At 36.0% G+C, this 24,276-nt stretch overlaps 1 protein-coding gene across 1 annotated transcript in view; it reads right to left on the bottom strand.

Annotated features, from left to right (window-relative positions):
• LOC136849835 (glycoprotein-N-acetylgalactosamine 3-beta-galactosyltransferase 1-like) overlaps window positions 1-2,026 on the bottom strand; it is a 42,504-nt gene extending 40,478 nt beyond the window's left edge. The window contains exon 1 of the mRNA XM_067123303.1: window positions 1,894-2,026. Coding sequence (XP_066979404.1) covers window positions 1,894-1,918 — 25 coding nt within the window. The 5' untranslated portion in view covers window positions 1,919-2,026. The remainder of the gene's footprint in view (window positions 1-1,893) is intronic.
• Window positions 2,027-24,276: the final 22,250 nt, after the last annotated feature.

Below are 24,276 nucleotides of genomic sequence, written 5' to 3'. Positions count from 1 at the left end.
CGATATCAAGAGACATGATTAACATACGGTGATGAAACATACATCAGTGGAAAGGCCAGGAAATTCTACATATGGCCAATTGCATGAGATTCAAGACAGATTAATGGATACAATGCAATAGCATAATAAATGTGAAATGGAGAGACATTTGGCGCCTTCACAAACAGAAACACACGTACAGTTTGATACAGAAGATTCGTTGGAACATTATGAGTACATGATTAGAATGCTTGCATGGCAATGCAAGTAGTGGTGATTGTACATACATTAAGACAACAATGCTTAGGGAGAACAGACGGAAATATTGTATGGGAAAACGAGACACTGGCTTTGTCCTGTCCACTTCGATGATGACGATTGACGAACACACGAACACACACGTGTTTGGAAGAGGCAGCGTCGGGGCTCTTACAACACAAACGATAACAACAAAGAGGCTGTAAGATGGCGGACAAATCCCGTTAGCACAAAATTCAAAACAAACTGCCCTGATTTCGAACCACGCTTTTCTCATTTCAATTACACAAAGCACTCGAATTCCTCTCACAAAACGAACTAATCAAATGCAGGAATACAGATTTACTCTAAATATACCAACAACTGCAAAGGATTTTACGTTAAGGATGGAAAACGAAATTACCATACAACGCTTATTTCTCTGTTATTTTTCTTTCTCGTGCGAATTAACTGTCCACTTAAGGAGTGGGCCCTGGCAAGACAATGCAATAGATTTGTGCAGTTCGGATGGGACCAAGTTTACGTTGCTGAAAAATGTATTTTATGGTAAAATTAACTATTGCCGTTCGTTTGCTATTTCATTGACACGGTGTTTTGATATGATTCCCGCTATGAACACACTTAATGCCGATCGGGAGTGACGAACGCGGTTACTGCTTTTTGAAATTCAACAAACTTCGCAAATGCTGTCTCTACCCTCGAGAGATACGTGAGGCATGCTTTCTTCCGCTCGTTATCGCGCATGAGTTAACTCGTTTAAAAAAAAATCAATATCATGCATTAATCCTTGGCCAAGGAAAATAGCAAAATATTAACAATTACACGGTAACTCGGCCTGCGACCTTCACTGGAATGCACACACGATATCCGAACACAGCAAAAATGCTCTTTTTCTTAAGATAAATTGTGAATTACGCTGCTCTCAATGCACACTTTCCTACCTACGCTAATTCTTAATTATACCTAGTACTCTAACTATTCTTATTATTATATGCCTTGTGCTGTCTCCTTGTTTGGAAGAGTAAAATTAAATTAAATATCTTACTTTTCTCTTTAGAATTAATTGTAATTAATATTTTTCTCCAGATTCTTTCTCTAAATTACTTATATCCTAAGCGAGATCGCCAATGCTATGTATGGGGGCTTGGCTGATGAGTTTATTACTTGATTAATATAATTAATAAGGCCCTGAGTGCCAAGGAAACATGTAACCTGTCAATTGAAGCTACAAATTAACCTCAAAGACAGATGATTATTAATTGAATAAGGTCGTCAGTCGAGAAGAAACTTGACACAAAGAATATGCAATTAGCTAAGCAATTACTTTAACAGTCGCCCAACTTCGGACGCAGTCAATTTTCTCTTCGTTCTGTATGTTTTTAAACACAACGGGCTCTTCCAAACAATGGGATCAAGACACAAGGCTGTCTAAATGCTGTAAATAACTTGTTAACCTTCCCTAATTCCTAGTTACTTCATGGGAATAGTTAAGTGTCGATAAGCAATATAAATTATTCTTAATCTAGACTTCATAAAAGCAAATTGTTACCAGGTTTATCTACAGTAGATGGTGGCGAAGCAGGAAAAAGGAAAACTGGAAATACAGAAAAAAGATGCTAGTAAATCGACGAAGTTTTGAACAAGAATCAGACTTACCGTGGACGACAAGTTGTTTGCGCATACAACGGACGATCGGAAGTCTTGATAATAGCAGTCTTCCCAATTCACTAACAAATAAAGACGGAGAGACAAAGGGCCGAAGAGCCGGAAGAGCTGACGTGCTCCACTCGCGATAGATAAGCTCTCTCTGCGGCCTCACTGGGTCAGACACACAGGGTCGCGTCTTTTTATGCCCTTGGGGTCTGAAATTTTGTCAAAACATCCGCCAAACAGAGTACAGGAAAAAAAGTAGCCTAAGACCACCTACAATAAGGGTTATTTGTGGAAACTTTTCTATGGGGTTAGGTCCCTAAAGCTACCTAGTCTTGCTATGAACAGACATTAATTTTTTGAACTGCCTACGCGAACCCGGCCAATACAACCGCCTTCTCCCACCTTTGTCAGAATGATATTCCAACAAAGAAATGCATAGAGGGCAAACAGCAGAATATTTATAAATATATATAAAATATATATATATATATATATATATATATATATATATATATATATATATATATATATATATATATATATATATATATATATATAATGCTGTTATCGATAATTTCTCATTTCTTTCATTGCTACTTAAGCCTATCATTTTGATGCTTCTTATGAAGTTAACTGAATATATAACGCCTATTTTTGTATTTCTTATTATCTAAGTTTCTAAAGAATAAAAATCAGCACGAAGTTCAACATTAATTTAGTTAATGTTAAATGCCAGCAGTGAAGAAGACTACCATGCTCATCAGTGGAGAATGTCTCCTCCTCATTGCAAAAGATGACTCTTACAGAAATCATTGGCCACTGGATTATATCATAACGCAAACCCTAGACTCTACTCTTTGTGTTTCACTGATATGAAGTGTTTCTTGGCAGGAGTATGATGAAATAATACCTTGGTCTCATGTAGCCTGTTACGGATGGTTTGAGCAGGAACATTAAGGGAAAGCGTAATGTTCTCTCTTTATAGCAACCAGAGAGAACCATAGAGAGGGCTGACTTCCTATGTGCAGCGTAATTTGGCCGCCATTTTGATTGTGTGTAACTGGAGCCGCAGTGACAGCAACGTTTTGTAAACAAACATGCTCTGAGTGCACTGCAGCCCACTGTGGGGCCAACAGTTTGTCTTTATGCTGGAACACAACAAACTGCCAATGTTCATTTATTTGACAGCTGTTAAGATTTCTATTAATACACACACAGTGTGTATTAATAGAAATCATTTTAATTTTGTAAACAAAGTGCTTAATATTGCGGTCATATAAAGGTTCTACCAACACAAATGAAATGCTTAACCCTTAAACGCCGACTGGGCGTACCGTACGTCAACTAAAATTGTTTGTTGGGTGTCAAGTGGACGTGCAGTACGTTGACTACAAAATGTTTTTTTAAATATTCGCGGAAAAAAAAATTATTGGCCTATTTTGCGAAAGGTTTTAAATCACGCGCCTTGAGGGATGTTGGGAGTTCACGGATCACGCTCTTGTTTTGTTTAGAAGTGTCACCCAGTCACGCATGCGCCGATTTCTTTCTTATCGCACTACAGAGCATCAGCGGCGCATCATCAGAGAGCGATTTCTTGACGCGTTCGTGTTTTTCAGAACTTTTGCGAGTGTTAGCGTATTTGTGACGCAACAGGACGTTTGCAGAGATGTCCCAACGTCGTCAGGACCGTGACAGGCACATATTGCCTGTCGGTAGTGAGTGTGTGAGGCGAGTTTTAGATTGGGATGCTGGAGAGGGAACAAGCACCCAAGGTGACCCAGCTTTTCAATGCCGTGTTGTGCGGCCATGTGTGGCCAAAGGGGACCAAGGACCACATCTGTGCCTTTTACGACCCCTAGGAAGCATCAGGGTGTCCTGAAGGGCATCCGTAAGCATTTGGGAGGCCTCCAACAAAAGGACAATGATGAGTACTTGTTGGAGCTCGATCAAGAGCAGGTGGAAAGTCCTCATTTTGATGGCAGTTGGTCATCTAGTGACGAGGACATCACGCCTGATGTCAGTGATGACGAGTATTTGCTCCCAAATGTCCGTATGGGAGTCACAGCAGGAAAGTGAACTGGAGTTTAGTGGTTTCAGTGCGTATGAGGGAGAGTCTGAGGAGGAGGAGGAGGAGGAGGCACCAATTGTGGCTGGTGGGGATGAGACAGAAAGTGATGGTGAAGTGAGGGAGATGGGCCAGTGGGGAGGGTGGGAGTGCGAAGTTGTGCCCGCGCATGTGCGCGTGCGGGGGCGCACGGGCCCGTAGAAGGTCGCGACGTCGCGGCAGCTTGGGTGAAGGCCGTTCATCCGAAAGTGATGAGGGGTGGTTGGAGGACCCCACCCCACCTAACATGCAGCCATTCATGGCAGCACCTGGACTGACCGTCCCTGTGCCTCTCACTGCACTGGGGTTCATTCAGCTCTTCCTGATGCGGGAATTGCTGGAATACCTCCTTGCAGAGACGGCAGATTATGCTCAGTACTGCCGTGAGGAACTGCAGACGGCGTTGTCGTATCGCTGGCAGGGCTGCAACCTCACGGACATGGCGCATTTTTTGGGGCTCCACATTTTTTTTGGAATGATGCCTGCTGCCGACGTCAGGCAATATTGGAGGCTGAATTTTTTTTTAAGTACGCCCAATGTGCCCGGCATTATGCCCCGTGATAGTTTCCTGGCGTTGGACAGGTATTTCAACGCCTTCAACAGAAGGGCCATACCCCAGAATAACCCTGACCGCCTCATCTTAGTCCGCCCAGTGTTGGACTACATTCGTGAACAGTGCCAGTTTCTCGTGGTTCCTTCCAAGAACCTTTCTTTGGATGAGGGGATGATGCCATACAAAGGGCGTCTAAGTATAAAAGTGTACAACCCCAAGTAGCCAAAGAAATATGGTGTGAAGTTATTTTTCAGTACGGAATCCAACACTGGATACGTTGTGGACTTCTCGGTGTATTCTGGGGTCTTCTCCACGCTGCGTGACACTGTCTTCAGTCTTGTGGATCATTTCCGTAACCAGGGATACCACCTGTTTATGGATAATTATTATAACTCGGTATCCCTGGCCCAGGAACTGTATGAAACAGGTGTGCACGTCAGTGGTACCCTTCGGTTGGTGCGTGGGGACCCGAATGTTCTCAAGAGGTTCGCTAGCCAGCCGCAACATCTGGCAAGAGGAGAGACAGAGTGGCGGCAGAAGGGAGATGTCTTCATCTGTTGGAAGGGGGTCCGACTCGTGCCCATGATTACGACGAGTCATGAGCCCATCCAAGAAGAGGTCGTTCAGTGGAAGAAGACACGTCGGCAGGGCCGAGTTACGTATGAGGAGTTTCGTGTCCAACGGCCTACTGTCATCGGGCACTACAATAGGCACATGGGAGGAGTTGATCTCTTTGATCAACTCATCCAGTATTATCCCTTCAATCATTTACCTTCATTTTGCAACAAACGAAAAGTCTCTAGCACAATATTTCGATTTACGGTGAATTTTTGAAAAAAACTTTTTCCTTCCCTCCGCGCGGTAACTCTGCTGAAAATCTCCGAATTTCTTTAGTCACCTTGTCGTAATTTTCGCGCCATTTTATATTAGGCGTTACATAAAGTGTTATAAATAGAAATGTGAGCAATTTCATTTAGAATACAACAAAAAATAACTCATGGTTGTAACTTTTATGAGTTTTGAAATATTTTCATATAAATCACGATGTGACAAAATTTAAACCTACGGTCAAATTTGACTCGACCGAAATGGTAAAAAAATGCAATTGTAAGCTAAAACTCTTACATTCTAGTAACAATCAATAATTTACCTTCATTTTGCAACAAACGGAAAGTCTCTAGCACAATATTTCGATTTACGGTGAATTTTTGAAAAAACTTTCTCCTTCCCTCAGCGCGCGGTAACTCTGCTGAAAATCTCCGAATTTCTTTAGTCACCTTGTCGTAATTTTCGCGCCGTTTTATATTAGGCGTTACATAAAATATTATAAATGGAAATGTGCGCAATTTCATGTAGAATACAACAAAAAATAACTCATGGTTGTAGCTTTTATCAGTTTTGAAATATTTTCATATAAATCACGATAAGTGACAAAATTCAAACCTACGGTCAACTTTGACTCGACCGAAATAGTAAAAAAATGCAATTGTAAGCTAAAACTCTTACATTCTAGTAACATTCAACCATTTACCTTCATTTTGAAACAAACGGAAAGTCTCTAGCACAATATTTCGATTTATGGTGAATTTAAAAAAAAAATTTTTCCTTCCCTCAGCGCGCGGTAACTGCTGAAAATCTCCGAATTTCTTTAGTCACTTTGTCATAATTTTCGCGCCATTTTATATTAGGCGTTACATAAAGTGTTATACATGGAAATGTGCGCAATTTCATTTAGAATACAACAAAAAATAACTCATGGTTGTAGCATTTATTAATTTTGAAATATTTTCATATAAATCACGATACTTGACAAAATTTAAACCTACAGTCAACTTTGACTCGACCGACATGGTCAAAAAATGCAATTGTAAGCTAAAACTCTTACATTCTAGTAACATTCAATCATTTACCTTCATTTTTCAACATACGGAAAGTCTCTAGTACAATATTTCGATTTACGTTGAATTTTTGAAAGAAACTTTTTCCCTTCCTCAGCGCGCGGTAATTCTGCTGAAAATCTCAGAATTTCTTTAGTCACCTTGTCGTAATTTTCGCGCCGTTTTATATTAGGCGTTACATAAAGTGTTATACATGGAAATGTGCGCAATTTCATGTAGAATACAACAAAAAATAACTCATGGTTGTAGCATTTATCAGTTTTGAAATATTTTCATATAAATCACGATAAGTGACAAAATTTAAACCTTCGGTCAACTTTGACTCGACCGAAATGGTAAAAAAATGCAATTGTAAGCTAAAACTCTTACATTCTAGTAATATTCAATCATTTACCTTCATTTTGCAACAAACGGAAAGTCTCTAGCACAATATTTCGATTTACGGTGAATTTTTGAAAAAAAAACTTTTTCCTTCCCTCCGCGCGGTAACTCTGCTGAACATCTCGGAATTTCTTTAGTCACCTTGACGTAATTTTCGCGCCGTTTTATATTAGGCGTTACATAAAGTGTTATACATGGAAATGTGCGCAATTTCATGTAGAATACAACAAAAAATAACTCATGGTTGTAGCTTTTATCAGTTTTGAAATATTTTCATATAAATCACGATAAATAGAAAAAATTCGACCTTCGGTCAACTTTAACTCGATCGAAATGGTCGAAAAATGCAATTGTAAGCTAAAACACTTACCGTCTAGTAATATTACACTTACATATTACATTTAAATTCTAGTAATATTCAATCAATTACCTTCATTTTGCAACAAACGGGAAGTCTCTAGCACAATATTTCGATTTATGGTGAATTTTTGAAAAAACTTTTTCCTTCCCTCCGCGCGCGGTGTCTCTGCTGAAAATCTCAGAATTTCTTTAGTCACCTTGTCGTAATTTTCGCGCCGTTTTATATTAGGCGTTACATAAAGTGTTATACATGGAAATGTGCGCAATTTCATTTAGAATACAACAAAAAATAACTCATGGTTGTAGCTTTTATCAGTTTTGAAATATTTTCATATAAATCACGATAAATAGAAAAAATTCGACCTTCGCTCAACTTTAACTCGACCAAAATGGTCGAAAAATGCAATTGTAAGCTAAAACACTTACAGTCTAGTAATATTAGTAATATATTACACTTACATTCTAGTAATATTCATTAATTACCTTCATTTTGCAACAAACGGGAAGTCTCTAGCACAATATTTCTATTTATGGTGAATTTAAAAAAAAAAAATTTTTTTTTTACGTCCGCGCGTTACGAATTCATGCATCATTTTGTGATAATATTTTCTCTGTGTTGCTTTGATCGTTTTACAATTTGTTATATACCAAAATCATCGCAATTTAGTGTACAATACAACGAAAAAAAAAATAACTCATTAGCTTTAACTGTTTTGCTCACAGCGTGATTTGTATACAATTATATATGAATTTTTTTTCGCGCTGTCATGTATTCAAATATTTATATATGATAATGATATCTTTTTTCATTTCTGATGGTTGCATACTAAACTTCAGGCAATGAAAAAAAGGAGCCAAAAATGAACTCTTAATCTTAAAAACTAAGCGTGCTGTGATTTTTTGAAAAAACTTTTTTTCCGCTTCGGCGCTCACTCCCGAACGCCGCCGGCATACAGGAGATACTTTTGTAAATAAAGGCTCGGCGTTTAAGGGTTAAGATACAATTAACACAAATTTTTTTTTCACATATTGTGTAATAAATAACAGACCTAAGCGCTGCCACGTTCTGTAGCAAAGACACATGATTTCGCTGTCCTCTCCAGCAAATGTGAACAAAGATTAAGAAAAGATATAAATTTTGTTGATGATTCTCATTAAAAAAATAAAACTAATGCAAATTTATATTTTAAAAAGTTGGTACTACAAAAGGATGATCACTTTTAAGCAGCTATACGAGAATTCTTACTAACTTTGCAAATTACATGAAAGCACAGAGGGAATAATGAGAAAATTAACTATCATTGATACAAAAATATTTACGCGATTATCAGAAAAAACGAAACATTAAAAGGACGAAATTAGGTAAGTAATCTGAAAAAGACTAAACACTTGTAGCTAAACTGCCATACTATCATAACGTCTAGTTAGACCAATTTCTTAATATAATAATGATCCGAATGATAATAAGACACTGTACTGATAAACACACATTAATATATATGTATATATATATGTGTATATATATATATATATATATATATATATATATATATATATATATATATATATATATATATATATATATATATATATATATATATAAGTATACTTATTGAAATATAAAGCAAAACATGACTTGAAGCAGCAATCAAAAGCAGCCAGCTTTGTTTCCATTGGTCATCGTCATTCAAAATGAAAAAAAGGAAAACAAACTCATTATCAAGACGATGGGAAGGTGCTTGAGATGGTGCATTAAGTACAGGGTAGAGAAAACAGTTAGACCAATTTCTTAATATAATAATGATCCGAATGATAATAAGACACTGTACTGATAAACACACATTAATATATATGTATATATATATGTGTATATATATATATATATATATATATATATATATATATATATATATATATATATATATATATATAAGTATACTTATTGAAATATAAAGCAAAACATGACTTGAAGCAGCAATCAAAAGCAGCCAGCTTTGTTTCCATTGGTCATCGTCATTCAAAATGAAAAAAGGAAAACAAACTCATTATCAAGACGATGGGAAGGTGCTTGAGATGGTGCATTAAAGTACAGGTAGAAAACAGCTGCTTTCCGATCAGCGAAGTTAAGCTGCTTTGGGTGTGGTCAGTAACTGGATGGGTGACCGCCACTGAATCCCTATTTTATGCTCTCTCCCGATTTTTAAAATGGGTTCTTTTTGTTTCATTATGAGAATACTATGTCCTGTAGTAAAGGTTTGTAGACAATGAGGTCTAAAGCTAACAGTAACTTATACATATACAGAGTAAAGTTGTTTATATGTAAGAGCGTCACTGTATGAATGAAATAATGGATTTGTGGAAGACCTGAAACACTCTTGTACTAATTAGTTCTGTTTTCGGCAAGGTTGACCACTGCGAGGATACGTACTAATGTTAAGAAACAAAACATATAATCCAGTAGCAAGCAAAGAACAATAGTGACCTAAAAAATTCAATCAAGATTTTATGTAACTGCTGAAAGATCATTATCATATATATGAATATGGTATCATCAACTATTCATTAGAATTAAAACAAAACTAAACAAAAATATTAAAGCAAATAGTCCCACAAAATAAGGTTTCGAATCATTATTCACTGAATCACAATATGAACTAGTCTCAGCTTCTATAAAAGACTTGCATGTACAGGCCAATATCTTGTACAATTGAGAAAATCATCCTTCTTCCTAGAAATGGTACAGTATTTCTAGTCTAATCATGCCTATATAAGGGAAAAATGGCAGCCGCGATAGTCTTTAAACTGTCTTAATGTTTGTTGCTTCTCAAACTATAGGCTATGTGCTTGGCTTATACCCGATGGTTTTCTATCTTTTGTACATCGTAAATGCAGCCTAAGAAGGCTCGTCAAACCTTATAATTGGAGGAATAGAGGTTTGTTTAGGGGTAATATGATATACGAAAATAAAATATATAAAAAAATGAGCTATTCACTCGGAGTCGTTGTTTTATTTTGACAACTTGGTGTAACATGATACCGAGGGTTGGCACCAGACTCCATCTACCCTCCCCCAATTTAGAAATCTACAGCATGTAGAGACGTTTTTATGAAACTACATAATTCGTGCTATCTTTACTAAGATCACGGCGAGACTGAAATTGGAAATAATATAGTATGTCGTGCAAATTGATTGAAATGAAAAGCAAAGAGGACTCGCAACAGCGATCACAAGCAGCCATCTTTGTTTCCATTGGACGTCGTCATTCAAGATGAGGAGGAGAAAAACAAAAACACATCGCCAAGGCGTTGGAAAGGTGCTTGAGATGGTGATCGTTGATGAAATGCTTTCTATGCAATTAATATAATACGAAGTGGATTTCATGCGTGATTTTATTAAGAGAAGAGATGGGTTGGTGGCAGAAGTGTTTTGGGAGTAGTAAATGTTGGCGGGAAGTAATATAATTTGAATTTAAGGCGATTAGATTTGGCGTTGAAAAGCCCTTGTTACCCGGAATAGGCTTAATCTTTAGATACAGTAAAGTTCCAAGACATTGTCCTTCGTAGAGTGGCATAACCGAGTGGTCATATCACTCTACCCCGAGAGACCGAAAAATAAAGAAATACTGGTTGTATAAGGCGTATCCCTATACAACCGGAATTTTTTCACAGCCGCACACCAACGTTCTATAATATGTATATATTATTTGATAGAATAACCTTCCTTTTGCGACGCAAATGGCGTTTTAAGATGACGCGACTGCTGTTTTGCGATCAGCGAAGTTAAGCTGCATTGGGTGTGGTCAGTAACTGGATGGGTGACCGCCACTGAATCACTGTCTTATGCTCTCTCTCGCTTTTTAAAAGCGTTCTTTTGTTTTATTACGAGGATCTACTGCATATATGCATGTAAATATACACCTAAATTATCTATAATGTAAAAAGTTAAAGAAAAACTACGTCTGTGGTGGGAATCGAAGCCCTCCCCTGCGCTCATATCGGCAAGTGGTGAAGGCGATTATGTCCTTATGGATGAATTCACAGTTTGTAATTAAGGCAGAAACAATGATGACTCTAGGATAGGAAAACACTGCTTAATATCTCGAATCATATGAAGGTTTCTTCCAATACAAATGAAATGCTGGTTACAATTAACACAATTTTTTCACATATTGTGTAAAAATAACAGGCCTAAGCTCTGCCAAGTTCTGTACCAAAGACACTTACGATTTCGTTCTCCTCTCCAGCAAATGTGAACAAAGATTAAGGAAAGATAATAATTTTGTTGATGACAGCCTACTCATTAAAAAAAACACACAGTAAATGCAAATTTATACTTTAAAAGGTTGGTACTACCAGAGGATGATCACTTTTAAGGAACTATACGAGATTATTTGCGCGATTATCAGAAAAAACGAAACATTAAAAGGCGAAATTAACTAAGTAATCTGAAAAAGACTAAAGACTTGCAGCCAAACTGCAATCTATCATAACGTCTAGTTAGACCAATTTGTTAACATAATGATACGAATGAAGGAGAAGACACTGCATACATTGATAAACACACACTCATATATGTGTGTGTGTGTGTGTATATATATATATATATATATATATATATATATATATATATATATATATATATATATATATATATAGATATATATATATATATATATACACATATATATATATATACACATATATACACAGTAAAACGTATTTAAATATAAAGCAAAACACGACTCGAAGCAGCAATTATCAAGACGAAGGAAAGGTGCTTGAGATGGTGAATTAAGTACAGGGTAGAGTAAACACCTGCTTTCCGATCAGCGGAGTTAAGCAGCTTTGGGTGTGGTCAGTAACTGGATGGGTGACCGCCAATGAAGCGCTGTTTTATGCTCTCTCCCGATTTTTAAAATGGGTTATTTTGTTTCATTATGAGAAGCTATTTATATATGTATGTATATACACAAATAATTTCAAAATAAAGAATTAAAGAAAAAACTGACGTGCGTGGTGAGAATCGACCTTCACCTGCACCTGAAGTCGGGCCTCATGAGCAGGATTCGAGAGTCCATGACAGACGTCATTTTTTTATTCTTCATTTTATAACTTTTATGTGTATATTTACATATATATATAAGAGATTATCGATAATGAAAAAAAAAAAAGAACCTTTAAAAGCCGAGAGAGAAAGCGACAGCGATTATGGGTTAGTCACCCATCCAGTTACTGACCATTAAATTCAAAGCAGCTTAACTTCGCTGAAAACAAAACAGTCGCGGTTCCTCTTAAAAACGTTATTTGTGCCGCAAAGGAAGGTTATTATCAAATAATATATTCATGTTATATAACATTGTGTGCGGCTGTGCATAATTCCGACCGTAAGGCGGCACGCCATATACGATCAGTATTTCTTTGTTTTGTGGCCCAACTGGTAGAGTGATATGACCACTGGTTATGCTGCCTACGAAGGAATCTGGTTCTGGAACTTACTGTATCTTAAAATTAACTCTATCTCCGGGTAACAAGGGCACCAACGCCAGCAAACTAATCGCCTTGGAATTCAAAATTATATTACTTCCGCCAACATTTACTACTTCTAAAATACTTCATACCAGCAGACCTTTTCTGAATAAAATCCGTATGAAATCCACTGTATTATATTAATTGTATAGAGCAGCATTTCATCAACGATCACCATCTCATGCACCTTGCCATCGCCTTTGGCGATACGGGCTGGTTTTTCTCCTCTCTCATCTTGAATGACGACGTTCAATGGAAACAAAGATGGCTGCCAGAGTCACAGCGCGAGTCCTCTTAGCTTTTCATTTCAATCAATTTGCACGACATACTATATTATTTCCACCAGTCTCAGCAGCGACCTCAATTAAAATAGCAGGAATTATGTCGTTTCATGTGCCCACGTTTCACATGCCGCTGCAGATTTCAAAATTGGAGTGTAGAGGTAGTCTGGTGGCCACTCGTATCATGTTACACCACTGTCAAAATAAAACAATGACCTTCCGAGTAATTAGCCCATTTCTTTTATTTCATTTCTCATATATCATATTAAAAAACAAAACCTCATTCCTCCAATTATAAGTTTTGATGAGCCTTTTTAGATGCAAACAATATAGAAATTATCGGGTATAGTTCAAAAGACATGCAGTTTGAGAAGTAATAAATATTAAGCCAGTTTAAAGGACACTACCTCGTCTGCCATTTTTCCCACATAACAGACTAGATTAGGCTAGAAATACTGTACCATTTCTAGAAAGAAAGTTCCTTTTGTAAATTGTAGAATATTTTGGCTTGCACATGCAAGTCTTTATAGTTGAGACTAGTTCATATTGTGGACTCAATGAATAATTATTCAAAACCTGGTTTGTTGACTATTTGCTTTAAATATTTTTGTTAGTTTTGTTTAATTCCCAATAACAGTTGATGATACTAGATTCATTTACACGATAATCACCGCTCAGCAGTTATATTAAAAATCTTGCGCCATAAAATTCTGATGAATCTTTTTAGGTCAGTATTGGTCTTTGCGCAGCAATAACTTTTACGTTTTATTCCCTAAAATATATAATTACAATTAGTGTGCAGTTTGCGCACTGACTAAAGCATCCTTCAGCTTTTGCCTTTTGTTTTTGTGGCCTGCTCCCTTCTGTCCAATGCATCCTGACTCCTGAACCAAAGCACATTTCTCTCCTGCCTCGAAACCTTTACTCAATCATTTTAGATGTCAAAGTTTGCTCATATGGTAATGAACCTCGAGTTCCAACAGAGCTACTTAATAAAATGCATTTAAATATTCATTAAAAAATATTCAAAAATCACACATATCTTGTGAAGATATGTTGTGCATTTTCTTCATGAAAGACTGTAGGCTATATTTTTAAGGGAGGGGAAACAGGGCAACTCAAAAGAATATTATGCCGCAACCCTACAACCCCCTAACAAAAACAAACACAAGCACATTTAGAAGCACTTATATACTTTTTTAAGCATTGTTAATTTTCCCATTAATTAGTGTTTCCTAATGACGTCCTGAATACTATGTCGTACTAAAGGTTTGTAGACAATGAGGTCTAAGAAAACAGTAACTTATACGTATAGCCTACATAGTAAGTTCGTTTTTATGTAAGAACGTCACTGTATGAATGCAAAATGGTTTTGTGGAAGACCTGAAACAACACTTGTACTAAGTGGTTCTGTTTCCGGCAAGGTTGACCATTTCGAGGATACGTACTTGTTAAGGAATAAAACATAGAATTCAGTAGCGAGCAAAGAACAATGGTGACCTAAAAATTCAATCAAGATTTTATGCAACTGCTGAAAGATGATTATCATATAAATGAATCTGGTATCAGTAACTATTCATTAGAATTAAAACAAAAACTAAACAAAAATATTAAAGTAAATATTCCTACAAACCAAGGTTTCTAATAATTATTCTTTGTCCACAATATCAACTAGCTCAACTTCTATAAAAATCTGCATGTCCAGGCCAATATCTTCTACAATTTAGAAAATGAACTTTCTTCTTAAAAATGGTACAGTATTTCTAGCCTAATCTAGTTATATATGAAAAAAATGGCAGCCGAGATAGTGTCTTTCAAACTGGCTTAATGTTTGTTGCTTCAAACGATATGTGCTTGGCTTATACCCGATAGGTTTCTATCTTTGTACATCCTAAATGCAGCCTAATACAGGCTGTCAAACCTGAATTGGAGGAATAGAGGTTTGTTTAGAGGTAATATGATATACGAGAATAAAACTGAAGAAATGGGCTATTCATTCTGCAAGGGTAGTTGTTTTATTTTGTCAGTTTGGTGTAACATGAGACCGTGGTGGCCACCAGACGCCCTCGTCACTCCCACTTAGAAATCTACAGCATGTCAAGAGACGTTTTTATGAAACTACATAATTCATGCTATTTTTATTGAGGTCACTGAGACTGAAATTGAAAATAATATAGAAATGTCGTGCAAATTGATTGAAATGAAAAGCAAAGAGGACTGCAACTGCGATCACAAGCAGCCATCTTGTTTCCATTGGTCCGTCATTCAAGACGAAGAGGAGAAAAACAAAACGCATCGCCAAGGCGATGGAAAGGTGCTTGAGATGGTGATCGTTGATGAAATGTTTGTATACAATTAATATAATACAAGTGGATTTCATGTGTGATTTTATTAAGAGAAGAGTTGGGTTTGTGGCAGAAGTGTTTTGGGAGTAGTAAATGTTGGCGGGAAGTAATATAATTTGAATTTAAGGCGATTTGATCTGGCGTTGGTGCCCTTGTTACCCGGAATAGGCTTAATCTTTAGATACAGTAGAAGTTCCAAGACATTGTCCTTCGTAGAGTGGCATAACCGAGTGGTCATATCACTCTACCCCGAGAGACCGAAAAATAAAGAAATACTGGTTGTATAAGGCGTAGCCCTATACAACCGGAATTTTTTCACAGCCGCACACCAACGTTCTACAATATGTATATATTATTTGATAGAATAACCTTCCTTTTGCGACACAAATGGCGTTTTAAGATGACGCGACTGCTGTTTTGCGATCAGCGAAGTTAAGCTGCATTGGGTGTGGTCAGTAACTGCATGGGTGACCGCCACTGAATCACTGTCTTATGTTCTCTCTCGCTTTTTAAAAGCGTTCTTTTGTTTTATTACGAGGATCTACTGCATATATGCATGTAAATATACACCTAAATTATCTATAATGTAAAAAGTTAAAGAAAAATTGCGTCTGTGGTGGGAATCGAAGCCCTCCCCTTCGATCATATCGGCAAGTGGTGAAGGCGATTATGTCCTTATGGATGAATTCACCGTTTGTAATTAAGGCAGAAACAATGATGACTCTAGGATAGGAAAACACTGCTTAATATCTCGGTCATATGAAGGTTCTTCCAATACAAATGAAATGCTTTAAGTTACAATTAACACAATTTTTTCACATATTGTGTAATAAATAACAGGCCTAAGCGCTGCTAAGTTCTGTAGCAAAACACTTATGATTTCGTTCTCCTCTCCAGCAAATGTGAAGAAAGATATGAAAGATAATAATTTTGTTGATGATAGCCTACCATTAAAAAAACACACAGTAATGCAAATTTATACTTTAAAAGGTTGGTACTACAAGAGATGATCACTTAAGGAACTATACGAGATTATTTGCATCGATTATCAGAAAAAACGAAACATTAAAAGTCGAAATTAACTAATTAATCTGAAAAAGACTAAAGATTTGCAGCCAAACAAGCAACTATCATAACGTCTAGTTAGACCAATTTGTTAACATAATGATACGAATGGAGAAGGAGAAGACACTTGTAGGCTACTGATAAACACACACTCATATATATATATATATATATATATATATATATATATATATATATATATATATATATATATATATATATATATATATATATATATATATATATATATATATATATATATATATATATATATAATATATATATATATATATATATATATATATATATATATATATATATATATATATATATATATATATATATATATATATATATATATATATATATATATATATATGTATATATATATATATATATATATATATATATATATATATATATATATATATATATATATATATATATATATACATATACAGTAAACGTATTTAAATATAAAGCAAAACACGACTCGAAGCAGCAATTATCAAGACGAAGGAAAGGTGCTTGAGAGGGTGAATTAATATTGGGTAGAGAAAACACCTGCTTTCCGATCAGCGAAGTTGCTGCTTGGTGTGTATGGTCAACTGATGGGTGACTGCCAATGAATCGTTGTTTTATGCTCTCTCCGATTTTTAAAATGGGTTATTTTGTTTCATTATGAGAAGACATTGCATATATGTATGTATATACACAAATAATTTCTAAAATAAGAATTAAAGAAAAACTGACGTGCGTGGTGAAAATCGACCTTCACCTGCACCGAAGTCGGCCTCATGAGCAGGGGATTCGAGTCCATGACAGACGTCATTTTTTTTATTCTTCACTTTATAAACTGTTTACGTGTATATTTACATACATATATAATAGATTCTGATAATGAAACAAAAGAACCCTTTAAAAGCCGAGAGAGAAAGTTAGACAGTGATTGGCGGCGGTCACCATCCAGTTACTGACCACACTTCAAAGCAGCTTAACTTCGCTGATCGCAAAAGCAGTCGTGTCCTCTTAAAACGCCATTTGTGTCGCAAAAGGAAGAAAGAGTTATTCTATCAAATAATATATACATATTATATAACATTGCGTGCGGCTGCGCATAAATTCCGACCGTATATGGTACGCCATACGATCAGTATTTCTTTTGTTTTGTGGTTTGAACTGGTAGAGTGATATGGTCGGCCCATATGCCGCCTACGAAGGAATCTGGTCTTGAACTTACTGTATCTAAAAATTAACTGATTCCGTAACAAGGGCACCAACGCCAAACCTAATCGCCTTAAATTCCACCATATTACTTCCCGCCAACATTTACTACTTCCAAACACTTCAAGCAATTGTGCACATCTCTTTCTGAATAAAATCATGCATGAAATCCACCTGTATTATATTAATCAGTAGAAAGCATTTCATCAACGATCACCATCTCAAGCACCTTGTTATAGCCTTGGCGATGCGCTTTGTTTTTTCTCTCATCTTGAATGACGACGTCCAATGGAAACAAAGATGGCTGCTTGTGATCACTGTTGCGAGTCCTCTTCTTAAGTTCATTTCAATCAACGGTACGACATAGCATTATTTTCACCAGTCTCAGCGACCACACAAAAATAGCAGGAATTATGTAGTTTCATAAAAACGTCTCTACATGCTGTAGATTTCTAAATTGAGAGTGTAGAGGTAGTCTGGTGGCTACCCTCGGTATCATGTTACACCACTGTCAAAATAAAACAATGACTCTTCCGAGTAATTAGCCCATTTCTTTATTTCATTCTTTATGTATCATATTACCTCTAAACAAACCTCTATTCCTCCAATTATAAGTTTTGATGAGCCTTTTAGGATGCAAACAATATAGAAACTATCGTATAAGCCTGTTACATGAAGTTGGAGAAGCAACAAATATTAAGCCAGTTTAAAGACACTATCTCGTCATTTTTCCACATAACAGACTAGATTAGGTTAGAAAAACTGTACCATTAGAAAGAAAGTTCCTTTTTGTAAACTGTAGAATATTTTGGCTTGCACATGCAAAGTCTTTTATAGTTGAGACTAGTTCATATTGTGGACTCAATGAATAATTATTCAAAACCTTGGTTTGTTGGACTATTTGCTTTAATATTTTTGTTTAGTTTTGTTTTAATTCTAATGAATAGTTGATGGTACAAGATTCATTTATACAATAATCACCGCTCAGCAGTTACATAAAATCTTGCGCCATAAAATTCTGATGGAATCTTTTAGCTCAGTATTGGTCTTTGCGTAGCGTTAACTTTTACGTTTTATTCCCTAAAATATATAATTACAATTAGTGTGCAGTTTATGTGCACTGACTAAGGCATCCTTCAGCTTTGCCCCTTTGTTTTTGTGGCCTGCTCCCCCTTCTGTCCAATGCATCCTGACTTCTCGAACCAAAGCAATTTATTTCTCTCCCGCTCCCGAAACCTTTACTCAATCATTTTAGATGTCAAAGTTTGCTCATAAGGGTAATGAACCTCGAGTCCCAACAGAGCTACTTCATGTTAAGCGAAAATAAAATGCATTTAAATATTCATTGCCATTTAAAATTATTCTAAAAAAAATCACAATATATCTTGTGAAGAAATATATTGCTGTACTATTTTCTTCATGAAAGACTATATTTTTTAAGGGAGGGGGAAGCAGGGGCAACTCAAAAGAATATTAAGCCCCGCAACCTATAACAAAAACGAACACAACCTACGCGTCAGAAGCAAACACATTACTTTAATTATTATTACAACGCTTAGCACAGGCAGTAGCGTTTCCTAAATGACGTCCTGAATATTATGTCGTGGACTAAAGGTTTGTAGACAATGAGGTCTAAGGCTAACAGTAACTTAAACGTATAGCCTACATAGTCAAGTCGTTTTTATGTAAGAACGTCACTGTATGAATGTAATAATGGTTTTGTGGAAGACCTGAAACAACACTCTTGTACTAATTGTTTTCTGTTTCCGGCAAGGTTGACCATTTCGAGGATACGTACTTGTTAAGGAATAAAACATAGAATTCAGTAGCGAGCAAAGAACAATGGTGACCTCAAAAATTCAATCAAGATTTTATGCAACTGCTGAAAGATGATTATCATATAAATGAATCTGGTATCAGTAACTATTCATTAGAATTAAAACAAAACTAAACAAAAATATTAAAGTAAATATTCCTACAAACCAAGGTTTCTAATAATTATTCTTTGTCCACAATATCAACTAGCCTCAACTTCTATAAAAACTTGCATGTCCAGGCCAATATCTTCTACAATTTAGAAAATGAACTTTCTTCTTAAAAATGGTACAGTATTTCTAGCCTAATCTAGTTATATATGAAAAAAATGGCAGCCGAGATAGTGTCTTTCAAACTGCCTTAATGTTTGTTGCTTCTCAAACTATATGTGCTTGGCTTATACCCGATGGGTTTCTATCTTTTGTACATCCTAAATGCAGCCTAATAAGGCTCGTCAAACCTTATAATTGGAGGAATAAAGGTTTGTTTAGAGGTAATATGATATACTAGAATAAAATAGAAGAAATGGGCTATTCATTCGCAAGGGTAGTTGTTTTATTTTGTCAGTTTGGTGTAACATGAGACCGTGGGTGGCCACCAGACGCCCTCGTCACTCTCCCAATTTAGAAATCTACAGCATGTCAAGAGACGTTTTTATGAAACTACATAATTCATGCTATTTTTATTGAGGTCACTACGAGACTGAAATTGAAAATAATATAGAATGTCGTGCAAATTGATTGAAATGAAAAGCAAAGAGGACTCGCAACTGCGATCACAAGCAGCCATCTTTGTTTCCATTGGGCTTCGTCATTCAAGACGAAGAGGAGAAAAACAAAAACGCATCGCCAAGGCGGTGGAAAGGTGCTTGAGATGGTGATCGTTGATGAAATGCTTTCTATGCAATTAATATAATACGAAGTGAATTTCATGCGATTTTTATTAAGAGAAGACATGGGTTGTGGTGAAGTGTTTTGGGAGAAAATATTGGCAGGACGTGGGGTATAATTGGAATTTCAGGCGATTTGATTTGGCGTTGGTGCCCTTGTTACTGAATAGGCTTAATCTTTAGATACAATAGAAGTTCCAAGACATTATCCTTCGTAGAGTGGCATAACCGAGTGGTCATATCACTCTACCCCGAGAGACCGAAAAATAAAGAAATACTGGCTGTACAAGGCGCAGCCCTATACAACCGGAATTTTTCACAGCCGCACACCAACGTTCTATAATATGAATATATTATTTGATGGAATAGCCTTCCTTTGCGACACAAATGGCGTTTTAAGATGACGCGACTGCTTCTTTGCGATCAGCGAAGTTAAGCTGCATTGGTGTGTTCTAGTACTTGCATCGGGTGACTGCCACTGAATTCTTGTCTTATGCTCTCTCGCTTTTTAAAAGGGTTCTTTGTTTTATTACAATGATCTACTGTATATATGCATGTAAATATACACCTAAATTATCTATAATATAAAAAGTTAAAGGAGAAAAACTACGTCTGGGGTGGGAATCGAAGCCCTCCCCTGCGCTGATATCGGCAAGTGGTGAAGGCGATTATGTCCTTATGGATGAATTCACAGTTTTTAATTAAGGCAGAAACAATGATGACTCTAGGATAGGAAAACACTGCAGTAGGTTGTGACGGAATCAATCCAGAGATCATTTTAAGTGAATTTCAGTGAGACCTTCAGCGCTAACTATATACAGTAGACCGTTTTGCAAAGCAGGAAGTCGGCAAGCCTCAGGGTTGGGAACTGGAAGTCATAGCGAAGGCGGGAACCAATGAAAGGAGAACTGACTGACCAGACGACGTCGGCTGCAGCGAAAATATTCAGTTTGCTTTTATGAAAGGCAGGAGTTGTAGGACATGATATAATTATATAGTAAGGACTTCCTCAAGTTCAAGACTTCATTAAATCCATGTTGATTACCATAAAGTTTCTAAAGAAAACATCATGTGTGTGTGTGTGTGTGTGTGTGTGTGTGTGTATGTGTGTATATATATATATATATATATATATATATATATATATATATATATACACATATATATATATATATATATATATATATATATATATATATATATATATTTAAGAGGCCCATAAAACACATAAACGTGAAACCATATATATTGTTTCTGTGCCCCTGTTCACTGGTAGAATATGGATGGAAAGTTACAATGTATATACAAAAACATGTGTGTGTTGGGCCTGTGTTAAGGAGGTAATAGAACCAAATTCATTGGTTTGGCCTCAATTAAATCTGGCGGTCGCGTTTCTTGGGTCATCTTCTTCAACCGAAATAAGGTGTCAGCGTCCGATTAATAATTCATATTGTTGGTATTAATAGCAGATTCCAGCATCTAAGCTCCGCCCACTGTTAATGACATATTTCTAATATGTAGGAAAATTCCCGACCCTTACTGATCTTTTGTGCTCTGGTTCTTTGCGAGCTGCTGTCCTCCACCAAATGTGAACAAAGATTAAGAAAAATAGAAAATTTTGTTGATGATTCTCATTAAAAAAAGTTGGTGCCAAAGGATTATCACATTATCGAGAGGGCTATTAATAAAGCAAAAAAATATACCACAGAGGTCCCACTCACAACAGACAAGATTTCAACAACAAAAATAAAGCTTCCATACGATGAAAAACATCCAAAAGGCCACCAGCAACCTTGTTCTAATAATAACTTTCATTTTCCATTATCCCAACCCATCGGGAGTTCTGCTCGTTAACGATACTTAAATAACAAAAAGGGAAGAAGCCGGAGTTTACAAGATACCGTGTAGTAATTGTCATGACATCTATGTAGGCGAGACAGGTAGATCGCAAAGAATAACAGAGCACAAAAAGATCAGTACGATTAGTTCGGGAATTTTCCAGAAATACAGGGCATGTCAAACTGACTAAAGTTGGCAGGTCCGTACAAAAGAAAGATGCTGGAATCTGCTATCATCAATCAAACCAACAATATGAACAGGAGGACATTGGAAATCGGACGCCATTGACACCTTATTCCTCGGACCCTTTTGAAGAAGATGACCCAAGAAACGCGACCGCCAGATCCATCGCCAAACGGCCACGAGGCAAAACCACTATTTGGTCAATCTCTCTCTTCTTAAGAAACGCCACCTCCACATCGGAGGCCTAAGGCCACACTCTTCATGTTTTTGTTATATACCAATGTAACTTTCACCTGATCCGAAATGAAACAAGTGCCTGAAATATATGGTTTCAATGTTTAAATAGTGTTTTATGTGCCTTCTCTTATTTTCATATTACACTGTAGTATTACAGGAAAAGACATTCATATATATATATATATATATATATATATATATATATATATATATATATATATATATATATATATATTTATATATATATATATATATATATATATATATATATATATATATATATTATATATATATATATATATATATATATATATATATATATATATATATATATATATATATATATATATATATATATATACAGTATGTGTGTATTAATAGAACTCATTTTAATTAAGTATACAAAGAGCTTAATATCCATATTGTGTATTAACAGGCCTAAGCGCTGCCAAGTTATGTAGCAAAGACCCTTATGATTTCGCTGTCCTCTCCACCAAATGTGAACAAAGATTAAGGAAAGATAGAACTTTTGTTGATGATTCTCACTGAAAAACGTTGGTGCTACAAAAGGATTACCACATTCAAGCAAGTATACGAGAATACTTGCTAACTTTGCAAATTACATGAAAGAACAGAGGAAATAATGAGAAATTCGACTATCATTGTTGATACCAAAAATACCTGTACGATTATCAGATAAAACGAAACATTAAAAGCAGGAAACAAGCTTTGCAATCTAAAAAAAACATGCAGCCAAACTGCCATACTCATCATAACGTCTACAGTAGATGGACCAGTTTGTTAATATAATAATGATCCGAATGAGTGGGAGAAGACACTAATAAACACATTTATTTATATATATATATATATATATATATATATATATATATATATATATATATATATATAATATATATATATATTATATATATATATAATGTGTGTATACAGTATAGAGTAAACTGACTGAAATACAAAGCAAAACACGACTTGAAACAGCAATCACGAGCCACCTTTGTTTCCATTGGGCATCGTCATTCAAGACGAAGAGAAGCGAAACAAAAACGCATCGCCAAGACGATGGAAAGCTGCTTGGGACGGTGATCGCTGTTGTAACGCTTTCTACGCAATTAATATAATACAAGGTGGAGAAAACAGCTGGTTTCCGATCAGCGAAGTTAAGCTGCTTTGGGTGTGGTCAGTAACTGGATGGGTGACCGCCAAAGAATCCCTGTTTTATGCTCTCTCCCGATTTTTAAAGTGGGTCCTTTTGTTTCATTATGAGAACCTAGTGCATATATGTATGTATGTATGAATGTCACGTCTTGTTTTTTATTTGAATTAGTTTGATATTTCCTTTATAGTTGCTTTATCGTTTCTAGCTTTGTTTGTAGTTAGTTGTTAGAGTCCCAGGAGGCTTTAGGAAGATGCAGTGCAGTTTTTCTTACTTCATTAACACACTAATAAAATAACACTGTATATATACAAGTTAAGTAGTATGACTAAGAATCGAAGTATGAGCCTTTCTTCTTCACCCCAACTGGTGAGGCTTTCAACCTCACTCCATTAAGGCTCTTGGATCTTCTCTCTTCTCCATCTGCTCCTCTTCAAGCTTGCCTTTTTGACGATTCTTCAAAGCAATTGTCCATCCCACCAGTGGGCAGACCACTGCTTCTGTTCCGC

The sequence above is a fragment of the Macrobrachium rosenbergii genome, chromosome 2, assembly GCF_040412425.1.
Source record: "Macrobrachium rosenbergii isolate ZJJX-2024 chromosome 2, ASM4041242v1, whole genome shotgun sequence".
NCBI classification, from domain to species: Eukaryota; Metazoa; Arthropoda; class Malacostraca; order Decapoda; family Palaemonidae; genus Macrobrachium; species Macrobrachium rosenbergii.
The sequence above is the reverse complement of the archived record's forward strand: the minus strand, read 5'-3'. Positions and strand labels throughout refer to the sequence as shown.